Genomic DNA, 15,812 nt, shown 5'->3' with positions numbered 1-15,812 from the left:
GCCAGGGAGGTACACGGAGCCCTCACACACCAAGGGGCAAATGTCCCCGTGAGCCCCTGGATCACAGAGGCCTGAAGTACAGACGGCCTGGGACCTTGGAATCACAGACCAGCTGTCACTGATCCCAATTTACAGATGAGGGCACTGAAGCACAGAGAGGGTCAATACTGGCCTGAGGACACACAGCTGATAAATGGCCCCACAAGGAATCCAAGGTTTCAGGCCATGCCGTAACCTCCCACGTGGCTCTGCAGGCTGAGAACACCCTACTCAGGGGTCCCCGGGCATCAGCCTGGCATCAAGCATGCCCAGAACGGGAAAGAGCTGGGGATGCTCCGTAGCGGCCCGGCCTGGGCCTGGCGCTGAGGTCAGGGAGTCAGGAGCACGATCATAAAGGGCCCCCAGTGGCTTTCCCTCAGCTCCTGGAACATCTCTTTTAAAACATTGTCTCGGGACTTCCCTGGCAGTCCAGTGGTTAAGACTCCGCGTTTCCAATTCAGGGGGCGCGTGTTCGATCCTTGGTCGGGGAACTAAGATCCCACATACTGTGTGGGGCGGCCAAATGAATAATTAACACTTAGAACAAAATAAAAATCTTTTAAATTAAAAAAATAAAACATTGTCTTACCAACCACTGAGTTGTTAAGAACTTGAAAATGTATTACTTCTGGAGAATCTGGAGGGGTGGGGTCACTGGGACCCAGTTCCTGACCCCGTTTCCCGGCCACTCACTGCCCCTCTGAGGCCCCACAGCTCCTTTCCCAGGGGCCCCGGGGAGTGGAATCCCTGGGGATGAGCGCTTCCGTGGATACAGTTGGACGGTCCTCAGCAGAGAGGCCCGGGCCCTGGGCCACCCAGAGTTGGATCCTTGCTCCCTTCCTGTGTGAACTGGGGAAGGCACTCCCAGGCTGGTCATACCCAGTCACCTAGGTGGGCCCTCAAGAAACAGGAGCAGTTTGGGGGTGGGGGGAGCTCTTTGGAGGCAGCCAGCAGGGGGCTCTCATCTGGGACACGACTCAGATGGCCGAGCCTGGAAGGCCCCCAGGAGAGGGGACCAAGGGCAAAGCAGGAACTGGGCAGGGGCCTGCCTGCCAGCTGGAGCAGGGACCAGAGGAGATGGGTGATGGGAGAAGAAACCCACCCTGGGCCAGAAGCTTGATACACTTTAGTCTCTGCCACAGCCTGTATGGTGGCCTGTAACATTCCCATTTTACCAACAGGGAAACTGAGGCTCAGAGAGGCCACACCTACAGTAAGTGGCAGAGCCAGGATTCACACCTGGTCTGGCTGACTCCAAAAATGACTGTCTGGGCACCCCCCCCGGGCAGGGGGTGGGGGCCAGGAACCAATGTCCACTAAAGCACTTCCTAAATGCCAGGCACCTGTTGGACACTCTGTATTCACGGTCCCTCAGCCTCACGCTACCTGCCAAGTGAGTTCTACCCCTACCCATTCTGCAGAAAAGGAAATCAAGGCTCGCAAAGCAGAAGCCCTGGCAGGGGGGGACTGGAGCCTGGTCTGTAATCCCAGGGCTGTCGGCACCAAAGAGCTGTCACCCCAGCCACCGGGGATGGGTCCGGTCAAGAGCAGAAGGGGGCACTCACCTGGCCCAGATTGTCGAAGTTGTACTTGTGGTGGACCCAGCGGTAGTTGGCGGCCACGCAGTCGGAGCGGTTGGTGATGTTGCGGGTGTCTATGCCCAGACAGTGGTAGAACTTGCCCTTGAAGAGCTGGGGGCAGGGACACGGGTCACAGGGTTAGTGACCATCTTGCCAGTGCTCCCAGGGGGTGGGGGGGGGAGTGCAAATCAGAAGAGGGCCCCGCCCCTCGGGGTCACTTCCTCCTTGTACGGCCTGAGCCAACCACTCCATCCCACCGTCTCTCCAAGTCCCCCAGCAGGAAGCGGGGCTGCTCGCATCCCATCTCACGAGTGAGGAAACTGAGGCCCAGTGGTGTCAGGAGATTTTCCCAAAGTCGTTTGAGGTTTAAGAAGGAGCAGAGCCAAGCTTCACACCCTGGTCTGTCTGATTCTTACTCTTCCACAGACCCCAGAGATCAGACACCAGTACCCACACTGGGGATTCGGGCAGTGACTCCACGCGAGAAAGTTGCCTGTACATCCCCGAGAGACAGAGAGACGTAAAGGGACCCTCTCTAGGGACCCAAGCCCTCTCCATGTCAACTGCCTGGAAGGGACAAGGCCACTGTCCACACAGGGTCCACACCAAGCCCGTTCTTCCCAGGAGGCCACGCTGTGAATCTCTCAGCAACCCCAAAGGACACCTGTGCACGGGGTTCCTCCAAACCTACAGCCCCAAACACAGGACCAGGTGGGGAGCCTGGGGGCCTCAGCACAGGGTTCAGACCCTCAAGAAATAGGGTCTCAGCAGCAGCTCAGACCGCAGAAGGCCCAGGTCACTCTGCCACCCCCAGCACACACTCTGTTATCTGCCCCACTACTCGCTGTCCCCCCCTGAGGCCTCATTCTACACCCGGGCTGGGCCCCAACCCCAAATCTGAGTCAGCTCAAGGCCCTGCCTGGGTCAGAGACCCTCCATGACCCCTACCCCAGAGGAGCCAAGCCCCAGCTCCTTAGCTGCCATTCCAGGTCTCTCCCCACACGGCCCGGCTCATCTCTCCATGCCAGCCGTAGCCCCGGGGCTCTCTCTCCACACGTGCCCTGCTTGGTCCCGCCTCCCCACACGTTGCCCATCTGCCCCTGACACACCTTCCCCCCCGCCGTGACCTGCCCAAACCTCCTGTCTTTCAAGGCCCAGTGCCAAGGCCACCTCCTTCAGGCGTTTTCCCCACTGTCCCCAGCCCACCCCTGGGCTGCCATTTACCCAGCCTGCCTTGCAGTCAGCCATTTGGACCGTGTCTGTCTCCCTCCCTGGAATGGGAGCTAACTGCTGGCAGGGACCATGGCTGCTCCACCAGGGCCACCTGGCACAAGGTCTGGAGAGCTGGGCAGGAGTGTGGAGCCTCTTCCCCGACTGCAGAGCCCACCCCATGCCCTGCCCAGCCCGGGTGCCCCTCACCTGCACCCCCAGGATGCCGAAGATGATGAAGAAGGCACAGCAGATGAGGACGATGTTGCCGATGGGCTTGAGGGAAGAGATGAGCGTCTCCACCACCAGCTTCAGGCCAGGCGCCCGGCTGATGACACTGCAGGCAAGAAGGGGTCGAGGGTACCGTCAGCCGTCAGCCAGGCCTGAAGACAACCCCTGCTAGGCCCAGAATCACCAGAGCAGAGGCTCCCAGGCTCCAGATCTACATGAACAGCAAGGCACTGTGCTTTCACCCCAACCCCTTGGGATCCACACCACACCCTCCTCTAGATATTAACGCCCAGAGATGGCAGTGAGCCACGAAGGACACACAGGGAGTGGGTAGCAGCCCTGGGGGCCACCTTCAGCCCCGCCTTCCAGCACCTGCTCCAGGCTCCTCCCCCAGGAGCGGGGCCCACAGGTGTGACCCTGGCCCTGCTCAGCTGGTGCTGGGCACAGGCTATGGAGGACTGAGTGGGTGTGGGTGGCCAGACCGAGGGGTTCACTTAGACCCTGGGGGCGTCCTTGGACAGTGCAGGGTGCCCCCATCCTCGGGTGCGAGGGTCCTCACCGCAGGGGTCGCAGGGTGCGCAGCAGCCTCAGGACCCGGAGGACCCCCAGGATCTTGGCTCCCCCGGCCGAGGCCAGGGACACCACAATGTCGATGATTGACACGAAGACAAGGAAGCCATCCAGCACATTCCAGCTGCTGCGCAGGTACGCCTGCTCACCGAAGTACAGGCCCAGCGAGACCACCTGGGGGAGGGGCGAGGGGCGGGGTCAGCCAGACTCCTCGGGAGGGTGGAGCGAGATCAGATGGGAGAGGGGCAGAGCCAGGTAGGCGTGGGAGAGCCGGGAGCAGTGGGCTGGAGCGGACACGTGCCCTGCCGCCCCCTCTGAAGGCGGGCTATAGGTCTCCCTCTACCCAGGGAGCTACTCCCTGAAGCACCCCATTCCCTTCTCCCTGCACATCTGGTTAACCCAATCTGAAGCCATGTGCTCTGGGAAGCATCCTAGACAGAACCCTACCACTGTGCCCTGCACCTCCAGCAGGTACCTCCACGACACTGGAAATGGGTTGTGAGCTCCTGGGCAGCGGGCACGAAGCTGACCGCATCCCGCCTTCCCCAGTCCTAGGAGCCCAACCCAGTGGCTGGGACCAAGTGGGGGTGAGCCTCCAAGGCCACCTGTGGAATGCTGTTGAGGGGCAGGTGAGTGAGTGACAAGCGGAGCGGGGCTGGGCCAGGGGGAGGAGAGGTCCCAGGTGAAGCCAGGTACCTTCAGTGTCATCTCGCCCACAAAGATGGCTGTGAAGATGTAGTTGGACACAGTGAGGAAGATGCGTTCCTGAAAGAACCAGGAGATGCCATGGATCCAGGGTCTCCCGGGATTGGTCTGCCTTCAGCCGAGGGGCACCCAGGAGAGGCCGCCGCTTCACAGTCCAAGGAGGCAGCCCCTCTCCAGAGGCAAGCTCCCGGCCACATCCCCCTCCATGGCACCCGGTCTCGCTGGGCTCTCCAACCCTCCCAGCCCAGCATGCTGTCCCTCAGCAGGCCCTGGGGACCTGTCCCTCTGCCGCGCTCCTTCCACCGCCCGAAAGCCCCAGCCACTCACGGTGCTGCCGGCCTCAATCTGGGGCCGCTCCAGGGCGATGGTGATGCAGTTGAGGAAGATGAAGGCCAGGACGACATAGTCGAAGAGCTTGTGGGCGATGATGGTCTGACACAGGACGCGGAACCTGGGCAGGGTGGGCAGGGGGCCACGTGAGTGTCAGTTTGCCCCTTACCCTGGCCAGGAGGAAGGCCCCAGGAACACATGAGAACCAGGGTGGCCTGGAGGAAGCTGACCCTTCTTTTCTCTGGCCACACAACAGGGGGCGGCTTTAGGTCTCTGCTCAGGATGCCCACCTGAAGCCACCTCTGCTGACCACACTGCAAGCTCCTGGCACCTGCCTAGCCCTGGCAAAGCTTTCCAAACACCGGTCCGAATCTCTAAGCCTTGTCCTCCGGCTGCATGGACACATTGTCTGATAGCCTCAGCTTCTGCCCCCAGGCCTTCCCTCGGGCTGCTCCCTCCACCTGGACCAGCCTCCCCCTCCTTACCACCCCTTCTTCATCTACAGAACGCTGTCTGCCTCCAAAGCCCAGCACAAAGGCCTCCTCCCCCAGGAAGCCTTCGGATGCCCCCCTCCAGATGGAAGCACCCCAGGTTACCGGAAGATTTATCCAACCTGGTGCCCAGCACAGGATGGCCTAGACTAGAGGAGATGCCCAGGAAAGCCCCCACACGAACCCCTTCCTCCCCAGCAGACCCCCCACTACAGGGCCGGGAAGGCCCGCCCCCCACCTCCCCACCGCGCCCTGCCAATGGCCCTGCTTGGCTTGCCAGAAATCTCTCCCTCCCAAACCTGTCAACCCCCTACTCTAACGCCACCCTGAGCCTGGCCCTGCCCACCTGTTCTCGGGGGAGAAGAGGTAGACAGACCAGTCCTCGCGGACTTCGCACCAGTCAGGCTTGTAGACGTCAATCATCTTGCGGACGCGGAAGCACAGAGTCTGGCAAGGGGAGGACGGGGTGCTGGCGGGTCAGCGCTGCCCAGAGCCGCTCATATCCACCCACCCTGACCATCCAGCAAAGTGGGGCCACTGGATGACCTCCGAACTCTCCCAGCAAGACCAGAACCCTCACCCCACCCAGGGCGGTCAGGGAGGGCTTCTCTCCCAGGGGCGGGCCCAGCTCAGAGGTGTTCCGGCCCCGCCCCCTCTTCACCCACCTGAAGCCCTCTCCCCATGGCCAGGGTCCCCCTTAGGCGGGACCCCTGTCGGTCCCTCCCACTCCAACGCCACCCCTCGACCACTCCCCGTTGCATCCCAGCTGACCTCCTCGTGGTACCCTCCGTGGCCCCCAGAGCCTCGCACACTCACGTAGTCCATCTCCTCTTCGTCCTCCCCGGGATCCCGGCGGTCGTCCATCTTGGTGAAGACGTCCTTGGCGATGCTGGGCATCCTGCCATTGCAGTCCTCGTGCCCGGGGGCTGGGCCTGCCGCCCTCCAGGCAGTCCGTGGGTGGGTGCCCACGGCGGGCACCAGCTCGGCCAGGTCCACCGAATCTCTGGTGTCGAGGGACAGCGTCCGGCGGTGGTGGCAGTGACGGTGCGCCAGGTGGGGACCATGCTGCGCTTGGTGGGCGTGCGGGGCGTGCAGGGCGTGCGGGGGCGCGGCCCGCAGCGGCCCCTCCTCCCGGGCACCTTCGCAGGCCCGGGCGCCGCTGCTGCGCTCTGCCGCCGAGAGCAGGGACTCGTGCTCCGCCGATGGGGGCTTGTGCTTGAGGCTGTTCCAGCTGGAGCGACGGCTGGCCCAGGCCCCACTGCGGCCCCACGGCCCGTGATAGGAGCTCCGAGAGCTGGACTGGGAGGAAGCCCGGGGCTCCGGTCAGCGCCACCACACACACCCACGGTTGTGACTGAAGGGAGCCTGCACACCCGCTGAGGCCCAAAGAGGGCTGCCCACCTGGCCAGTGGGTGACAGAAGGGGCTAGACCCCAGAGGTCCTCTCCTTGCTCTGCCTCTCACTCCATCCACATCTACAGACACATGGGCACCTCCACTGTGTGGCTATGTCCCTCCTGCCACCTCCCTTCCCTTGATAACAGTACAGTAAGTCAGGGCATCTTCCCATTTTATAGGAAGGGAAACTGAGGCTCAAGAAGGGCTGTAACTTGGTCATGGTTACAAAGTTTGGCAGTGGCAGAGGCCAGATACAAGCTCAGGTCTGCCCAACCCCAAGGACCGGCTCTTAACCCTACACATTGCTGCTAAAACAAAAACCCACCTCTCTACACCAGACCCACAGGCACTATTCGTTCATTCACTCACTCATTCCTTGTTGCCAGGTCCTGCTCTGTCCCTGGGCACCCAGGAAAGCAACAGACATGGTCCCTGCCTGTTTCTGGCTGGGCAGTCTGGTGCCCTAAGCCTAGGTACCAGTCTGAGGCTGGACTGGCAGACACTTCTCAGGGTCCCTCAGCACACACCCAGCAGGGAGTAGCCAACCAGAGCACCCCACGAGGACTCACCAGGGAGCGCTGGTCGTAGCTCACCCTCCCCAGTGACATGACACTGCTCTTGCGGGAGCCCAAGGCCATTAGCACGGGGTCTGGCTGCAGCGAGAGGCGGGGGGCGGATGCTGCAGCCCCAGTGGGGCCCAGATGTCCACCCAGTGGGAGATTGGGGTCCAGGTGCCCATTGGGGGTCATGGGGATTGGGCAGAGCTTGGGATCTGGAGGGTTCAGATAGAGACAGAGGGAGGAGCAGACAAGAGGACAGAACAAGAGCAAAAGAAGCCATGAGACAAAGAAACAGACAGGGACAGTAACAGAAATGAAGAGTTTTTCTGGAGAGACCTCCTCCACCAGGAAGTCCTCCTGCTTGGACCCCATCACATGTGCCTCCCCTCTGCCCCATTTGCAAGGCTCTCAGCTTTATTTTTGGATGAGTGGATCCCTTGCCTTCTGTGTTCAGGGCCAGCTCCGAGCTTCACCCAACATAGGAACCTCACTCCCATGCCCAGCGCAGGAAGAAGGCAGAGCCTGCTTAGCCCGGTTACTGAGAAGGACACAGCCTGGGCTGGGAGGTTTCTTCCAAGCTGCGCAGTGGTGCTAAACAAAACCCAGGCATCCTGAGGCCCAAGGCTCTTCGCTACAGGCCAGCTGTATGGAGGGGTGAGGGTGGGCTGCAGCCACCCCTGTGCCTAGAATTCAGGAGAGCCATGAATGTCACTGACCTTTGGAGATTTAGCAATTCTTTCAATTATAAATGTAACTAACAAACCATAGAGAATTAGCAGTCCCGAGCCTTGGCTTGAGGGGAAACCAGATGCTGTGCCCTCTGCCCAACTAGATCTGGGGAAGAGTCCTGGCCTCCTAGGTGACGAGTGGAGGTCCATTTACCTCCGCCACTGTCCAGGCCCTCCTGGAGCTTGTCAAACTCCTCCATGTTGGATGAGCTCTGGTCCTCGTCCGAGTAGGAGCGATTGGCGTCGCCCTGGGAGACCGTCCCTCACATTGGAACAAAAGTCAGCTTAGCCCTTCCCTCCCTCCTGAATTTTTCAATGGGTGTTTTCACCCCCCCCCCCACATTTTACAGATGGGGAAACTGAGGCTCAGAAAATGGAAGCGAGAAGCTAACGAGGACCTAGGCCACAAACCCACATCTGCCTGATTGTAAGTGTCCCCAAAGCCTCAGAAAATGAAGGAGGCAGGATCCAGAATCCCAGATCTTGGGGACTTTAGGATCTCAGAGATGGAGAAGCCTAGGCCTACACCCCTGGGGGAGAGGCAGGGATCCTAGATGCAGATCTCCCCCCACTTGCATGCCTCCTGTGATGGGAAGCTCATCACCTCACTGGCAACCCCCTCCTCTGGAGACCTGTTGCCTGCTACATGTTTGAATCGCAGTCCTCCTCCATCCAGACCACCCCCCGCCCAGTCTCGTGCAGGCCCCAAAGGGGTGCTTCCTCCACCAGGGCCACAGTCACCTCCGCCTGGAAGCCCTCCACCAGGATGGCCACCAGCAGGTTGAAGAGCACATAGTTGCCGAAGGTCATGAGGGCAACGAAGTAGAGGGAGGCCCAGGGGGAGGTGGAGGCCATGCCATTGTAGAGGACGACGTTCCAGTCCTCCTGGGTAAGGATCTATGCGGGGAAGGGGGAGGACAGCTCAGGCCCCCCAGCCCACTGGGTGCCCTAGGTGCAGGCACCCCGCAGCCCATGAGCACCTACAGCATCCGCTCACACACGCTCGGGCACACCCAGGGTCCTCGAAAACCACGGCCCTAGCTGGGGGCAGAGCCGCAGAATCACGCACGTGCATGTGTGTGTGTGCGCGCACACACACACACACGCACACGCACACCTCTTCCTGCTGCCCGGCCCGCCCACACCCTCGAGGCCTATGTCACACACTCCTGCCCTGACACGTGCGCCCCACGGACCGGTGCTCCCTCCTGGCTGCTCCCCAGCCCCACCCTCTCAGCACCGTATCCCACCACCCAGGGCACAAGCCCACCCTGCCTTCTCCCCTTGTTCCTTCTGCCCCCACCACACCTGTGTGTACACACCCACTCAACCATGGCCACAGTACACGTGAGGAAACAGTCTCGGGGAAGAATCCTAACCCCACAGTCTCAGGGCAGGAGCAAGGGGGCGGGGACGGGCAGCGGGCAGTCAGTCCAGCTGCCAGAGCCAGCGCTGCGCCAGTCTGGCCACTGGAGGCCGGGGTTGAGGGGCCTCCTTGTCAGGCCACTGCTCTCCCCTGGATTCTCTGAGGCTGGGGCACCTCCAAAAAGTGATCCTGGGAGAACTCCCTTCCCCAGATGCCCATGGACGCATGCTGGGGCTCACCTGGAACACCGTGACAATGGCCCACAGCAGGGAGTCGAAGTTCTTCCGGTCAGGGACGGTGTCTCCCGTGTCCGTGCGGAGGCTGAACTTGCAGCCAAAGATGTGCATGCCAAGGATGCTGCGGGAGAGACAGGGTGGCTCAGGGGACTCACACACACAGAGCTCTCTGCTACCCACCTTGTTTCATTCTCAGAACCACGCACTAAGATGGGAGGGGCCAGTGTTGGTCCAAGGATGCTGGGGGAGAGACAGAGGAGGCTCAGGGGACTCACACACACAGAGCTCTCTGCTACCCACCTTGTTTCCTTCTCAGAACAACCCACTAAGATGGGAGGGGCCAGTGTTGGTCCCATTTTACAGACGTGAGCACAGAGGCTCCGAGGGGCAGTACTCGCCCGGAGCCATAGGGGATTAAGTGATGGTGCCAGGATTCGTATCCAGGTCTGGGGTGTTGCCTGGAGAAGCTCAACCAGCCACACTCCCCCAGGTTTCTGCCCACGGGCCCGGCAGGCCCCGCAGGTGTGGCCCCAGGGTGGGCGGGACTCACCTGAAGATGAAGATGAAAAGCATGAGCAGCATGCAGAAGGTGGCCACATTGTCCATGGTCTTCATGAGCACCACGAGCTGCCGCCGCAGCGCAGGCATGAAGCGCACCAGCTTCAGCACCCGCAGCAGCCGGAAGGTCCGCAGCACCGACAGCCCGCCGTCCGCCTGGCCCACAATCTCCCAGATGCTGCAGCCCGCCGGGCAGGGGTGGGGAGGGGAGAGAGGCAGGAAGGGTCAGAGGGAGGCCGGGAGGAGACGAGGGCAAAGGAAGGAGGAGAGGCCAGGTGGGCGGAGAGATGGACAGCTTCCATTCGTTCACTCATTCATCCGATGGGTATTGTTTGACAGGTCACTGCGTCTCGTGGCACCCTGAAGCCAGGGCTCTGAACCCGGATTCCACGGACCACCCCCCGCAAGAAGTCTATGGCGCATAAATATCACTGACCTCTTTTTGAGATTTAACATTCTTTTGATTATGAACGTCAACAACAAACAGCAGAGAATTAGCACTTCCTGTGACCTCGTGGCCAATCGAAATCACTGATACTTTTCTATCACATGACAGCCGATACAGGTGTTTCCAGATATTACTTATACTCATCCTTTCTTTGGAATGATGGTAGTCACGGACCCACTGCTGTATCTTGCTATTTAATGAATTAATCCAGAAGTGCATACACTGCTATATCACAAATTTTCAAATATTTTGATAACTGTATTTCAGTGTAATTAGCTTCCTTTGACCTTATGTACTTCATTTACTGGCTGGGGTCAGTGCATTAAATCCCCCTCCCACCCCGTTCTGTTTCTAGGCCCACAGGCTAGGGGCGGGATTGGGGTGGGGGTGGGGTCGGCACCTGATGATGACAATGATGCTGTCGAAGATGTTGTAGGGGTTCCGCAGGTAGTCAAAGAGCCCGAAGGCGGCCAGCTTCAGCAGCATCTCCAGGGCAAACATGCTGGTGAAGACCACGTTGCAGATCTCCAGGATGTTGGTCAGCTCCTCGGGCTATGGGGGTGTTGGGGAAGGGAACGGGGACCCGGTTAGGCCAGAGGGCTGCCGGGATACCCATCAGCTCTAGAACCTCCGGGAAGGCCCGGCTCTGCCACCCCGGCTCCATGACCTGCAGGTCAGTGTCCTTGCCAGAGCTCCATCCTCCCCCTGCACTTGGCCTCAAGAAACCTACAGCTCTCCCTCATCTCTGCTGTCTTGAGAGGTCCACTGAGATGGGAACACATGGGGCTAACCTTCCACCAAGTTGGCAATGATGCTGGTACTGCACACTAAGGGCCATATTATGATACCCATTTTACAGATAAGGAAACTAAGGCTCAGAAACAAGCCAGAGGTTACATGGCTAGACACAGAGAAAGACAAGAAGGCAAACCAGTGGCTGCGGAAACCCCGTTTGCCCACGACCCTAACCCATTTGGGGAGCACGTGCAGGACCTGCCCTGTGCACTTCATAGGCGTCATGTAACTTAGTCCCTCACGAGAGCCCATTATGCATATGAAGAAGCAGGTTCAGAGAAGGCCAGTCCCCTGCCTGAGACTGCACAGTTAGTAAGGGGCAGAGCCAGGGTTTGAACCCAGGCAGCCTGGCTCCAAGTCTCCACCCTTAACCCCTGCCTGTGCAGACCTCCCTACACAGCCTTCCCCTCACCTCCTTCCTTCCTTAGCAATGGCCATCTCAGGATTGTGGGTGGCTGGAGACCATCTGCCCTGGGAAGGGAGGACAGAGACCGTGCACCTACTGTGTGCCACCACGGATCTCAATCCACCTGACCACCTGGTCAGTGGGGCTTACTTCTCCCGCTTCTCAGAGGAGGACACGAAGGCCCAGAGAGGTTAAGGGTCAAAGTCACCAGCTGCTCAGAGGGAGACTGGCCCCTCTGGCCACAGATCCAACCTCTGCCCCTGGAGCTGTTTACTTGCTGGTTATTAGCAGTAGGTGACACCCCTGCAAGTGGGACCACGCCAGGAACCCCAGTGTATGAAACAGGCCACCCTGTTGGCCACGACTGGGGGTGGGGTTCCAGGTCCTCCCCCCAACAGCCCGGGCCTCAGTTTCCTCATCCATAAATCGAGGGAATGGAGTAAGATGAGGGCCGTACAAGGCTCCAGCCCCTTCTCTCCCTGCCCCTCCCCCAGCCCTGGCCCATCCGCCTGAATCACGGAGAAGGGAAGGGCCATTTGTTAGGCCTGAACATGTGTCCGTGTTGAGCTCGACCCCAACACAGTTGCTGACAGTCAATCTGTGAGGCCACTGTTAGCAGCTCCATTTTACAGATGAGGAAACTGAGGCTCAGAGAAGGGAACTGCCTTGCTCAGAGCCACCCAGCAAGGCTGTGGCAGAGCCACTAAGTCAGACTCCAAACTGCTCTCCCGGTGTCCACACCCACACCTCCCCGAACTCGTCCATCCATCATACACTTGTTCATCACTGCGTGCACTCCACAGGTCTCCCAAGCATCGTCAGGGGCTGGGCTTGTGCTACCCGGGGTGGGCGGCGGTAAATGAATCAGCACATTCTTCCTGCCCTTGAGAAGCGCAGGCTCCGCTGGCAAAGCCCATCGTGCAGGTTAACAAACCACTCGGCGGGGATGAAAACAGAGGGAACTTGAGGGTGGTTTGGGGGAACAGGGCAGTGCAGTCAGGAGCAGCTTCCTATAGAAAGTGACATCTCAGGGACACCTCAAAGCCGAGAGGGGGAGTGGGTGACAGGGAGAAGAGAAGGTTGTCCAGGCAAAGAGACCAGCCCGAACTCGGGCTGGGAGGCGGGAGAGTTCCCAGCATCAGCACCGCCCACCCCAGCCCAGCCACCCTCCCCACAACGCCCCACCCCCCCACCCCGCGCCGAGCAACAGGGCCTCAGGCACCTGACTTTGATTCCACTTGGGCCAAAAGGAGAAGAGAAAAAAATAACAACCCAGCCCTCCCGCTTCCCGCCTGGTGCCTGGGAAATCTAATAATACTGCCGGCTCCTCTCAAGGCCAGATAAAAGGAGAAGGCACCATTTCCATCTGTAATTACATCTGACTCACAGAATGGTCCCAAAAGGGGAGTGGGACCCTGAGAGAGGCCCCCAGTGGGGGAGGGGCTGGGGCCCGGCATCCCTGGCTGAGCCAGGGCCCAGATGCTACTCAGAGCCACCAATTTCCTAGCCCCCCAAAACAGAGGTGAAAGATTTGGATGCTGACAGGCCGTAATGGCAGTCACCCTGCTCTGGGCCACACGCACTGCACACACACTCCCGCCCACCTGAAACAGATGCGGAGCCTGCAGCTCTGCTCTCCCCGAAAGGTAGGTCACCCACTTGCTCCCCTCCTCCCTCGCAAGAGCTGTTTCTCTAGTTGAGCGCACACCTGTTAATCTTTTTCTAATGGACCATCCATCACTCCTACGAGCATTTTTCTGAGAGAGACAGTGAGCGGGAGAGAGAGATTGACAAATACACAGTGAGTGAGAGACCAAAGGGGGTGGTATGTGGAGAGGGACAGGGCAGCCACGAGAGAGATGGAGAAAGACTCGAAAGAGAGGTGGACTGATAGACAGACAAATATAGACCCAGGGAGTGAGAAGCAAATGCAGGGTGTGGAGAGACAAGACAGAGAGAAAAACAGAGATAAATACATAATGAAAGACCAAGATCATGGCACTGTGAGTCAGAGACAGAGCCAGAAAGTGAGAGAGAGCAGGCAGACAGACAGACAGGCAGAGACTGCAGAGAGGTGGCTGGAGATGGCAAAGGCCCACCCCATGGAAGAGGAGGTGCCGAAGGGCAGAAAAACCAGGTTAAGCCAGAGGCAGGAGGATACAGGGCCGCTGAGGAGGGGCTGCAACCTGAAGGTGAGGCCAGAAGCAGAGGGAGACGGGGCAGGGGCAGGGCCAGCTCATCCCTGCTGGACGCCAGGCTTGGGAGGCCCAGCTGCCCAGCCTCTGGCCACTTCTGCTGGGCCAGATAAGGGCCCAGCTGGACAGGGGTCTCCAAGCTGCCCCCAGGGACCCCTTGAGCCCAACATCGTCCTCATGATAACAATGGCAGCCGGTGCTGAATCACCTCCCATGTGCCAGGCGGTGCTGAGCACTTTCCACGGGTTATCCTGTCTAAGCTCAAACATTACCCTATAGCATCCACATTTTACAGCCAGGAACCCTGAGGCTCAGAGAGAAGTGACTGTCCCTGGCCACAGCCAGGCAGTGGTAAAATTCGATCTCAAACCCAGGTCTCCTCCCTCTGGCCCGCCCCACCTCCCCGTGGCCCAGGTGCCCTCACCTGCACCACTCTTCTGACTTCAGGCTCCAGTTCAGCACGGACAGGTCACTGCCCTGCTTACAAGCCTTCCATGGCTCCCCACTGCCCTAAGGATAAAGCCAGTCTCAAGACCCTTCATGGATTGACAGCCCCTGGCCTCTCGGGCTGTCTGCCCTGCCCCATGGGCACATCCTCCTTGAGGGCTCAGGGTCTTTCGTAGGAATGCCCATGCTCCTGCGTCTGTCCCTCCTTTGTCTAATGAAATCCCAGTCATCCTTTAGGATCCATCTCCAGTGCCATCGCCTCCAGGAAGTCTTCCCCAACTGCAGTTCACGTTGGTGTCTCTCTCCCCTAAGTCCTCACAGAGCTGGAACGTCAGGTACTGAGCCACTCCATCTTCCTCTTCCCAGAGTCACCCCAGATCTGGCTTGGCAGTGACTTGCTGAGACTGCTGAAAAGAGAATAAAGCCTGACCCTCTCTTTGTTGTCCGACGTGGTGAGCATCCTCTAGCTCCAGGACAGCCTGGTGCAGCTCCGGAGGAGTCATGGGCCGGGACGGGCGAATGCTGGGAGAGGGAGGGGCTGAGAGAGCCTGCTCCCAGGAGCAGTGCCTCCCCACCCCTTCCCGTCGGCCTCCTGGAACCTCCAATTCAACCTCAGCATCTCAGCTTCTCACCGCATCACGCTGGGCAAGGCAGTCCACCTCTCTGAGCCTCGGTTTCCCCATCTGCCCAGTGGGGACAAGACACTCACCCCGCCTGCCCTGGGGGCTGCCGAGGGGATCACACCGGGAAGATATGTGACAGCAAATGATGACAGAGAAATCTGGCTGCCCAAGCCGACCCCGCCCACCTGCCTGTCACGCAGCCTCAGTCACAGACTGTTCCGGGCCCACTCCCCTCCAGGGCTATGCCGACTTCTGCACCATCTGACCACCTCATGGGTCACACACAGGTCACTGCCTGGCTGACCCCCACTTTCCCCTGTCACCTCCTCCTAGGCCAGTCCCTGCAAGGAGTAGCTGTGGCCATGAGGAACCTGGTGACACTCCCTTGTGATTTTAGCAGCAGTGGCCACCTAAAAACCACGGGCACCCACAGTCTCACCTCATTCGAGCACCTGTGACCACAGAGGCCGGGGTGGCCCCACTTCACAGATGGAGCCGGAAAGCAAAGCCCAGGCTCTGTCCTGCCCTCACCACCGGCCCCCCTGGGCCCCCACCCGGTGGCCACACCAACCTCCCTGCCGGCAGGGGCCGCCACGATGCCTCCCTCTGCAGTCACTTGCTTTGCGGGAGAGGGGCTGCGAGCGTTCACCGGCCTCTCCTCCAGCTCCCCCCTTTCTCCCTGGCCCCTGGCAGCCCTGGGCCACCTCTCTCTGCAGGCAGCACCTCAGGGGCTGCTCAGAACAACCTCAGGGGCGGAGGGCTTCCTGCCAGCAGCGTGTGGGAGCCAGGGGTGTGGAGCAGAACTTCTCGCGCCCCCCACAAGCAGGCCCTGCGCAGAGCTTGGCCAAACAATGGCTGCCGCTCGGAGCTGCTTTAAAGAGAGTATTTTTTAAATCCT

At 59.9% G+C, this 15,812-nt stretch overlaps 1 protein-coding gene across 3 annotated transcripts in view; it reads right to left on the bottom strand.

The window, feature by feature from the left end:
* The window catches only part of CACNA1I (calcium voltage-gated channel subunit alpha1 I), a 117,195-nt gene that overhangs the window by 21,205 nt on the left and 80,178 nt on the right, over positions 1-15,812 (bottom strand). For all 3 annotated transcript variants that reach the window (XM_004279506.3, XM_049693894.1, XM_049693895.1), the window contains 13 exons: positions 10,849-11,000; positions 9,993-10,178; positions 9,446-9,563; positions 8,582-8,737; positions 7,995-8,088; positions 7,122-7,324; positions 5,972-6,454; positions 5,502-5,602; positions 4,662-4,785; positions 4,326-4,394; positions 3,619-3,803; positions 3,039-3,165; positions 1,605-1,730 (listed from right to left, as the gene is read on the bottom strand). In XM_004279506.3, coding sequence (XP_004279554.1) covers positions 1,605-1,730; positions 3,039-3,165; positions 3,619-3,803; positions 4,326-4,394; positions 4,662-4,785; positions 5,502-5,602; positions 5,972-6,454; positions 7,122-7,324; positions 7,995-8,088; positions 8,582-8,737; positions 9,446-9,563; positions 9,993-10,178; positions 10,849-11,000 — 2,124 coding nt within the window. The remainder of the gene's footprint in view (positions 1-1,604; positions 1,731-3,038; positions 3,166-3,618; positions 3,804-4,325; positions 4,395-4,661; positions 4,786-5,501; positions 5,603-5,971; positions 6,455-7,121; positions 7,325-7,994; positions 8,089-8,581; positions 8,738-9,445; positions 9,564-9,992; positions 10,179-10,848; positions 11,001-15,812) is intronic.

Source organism: Orcinus orca, chromosome 11 (genome assembly GCF_937001465.1).
Source record: "Orcinus orca chromosome 11, mOrcOrc1.1, whole genome shotgun sequence".
Lineage (NCBI taxonomy): Eukaryota > Metazoa > Chordata > Mammalia > Artiodactyla > Delphinidae > Orcinus > Orcinus orca.
The sequence above is the reverse complement of the archived record's forward strand: the minus strand, read 5'-3'. Positions and strand labels throughout refer to the sequence as shown.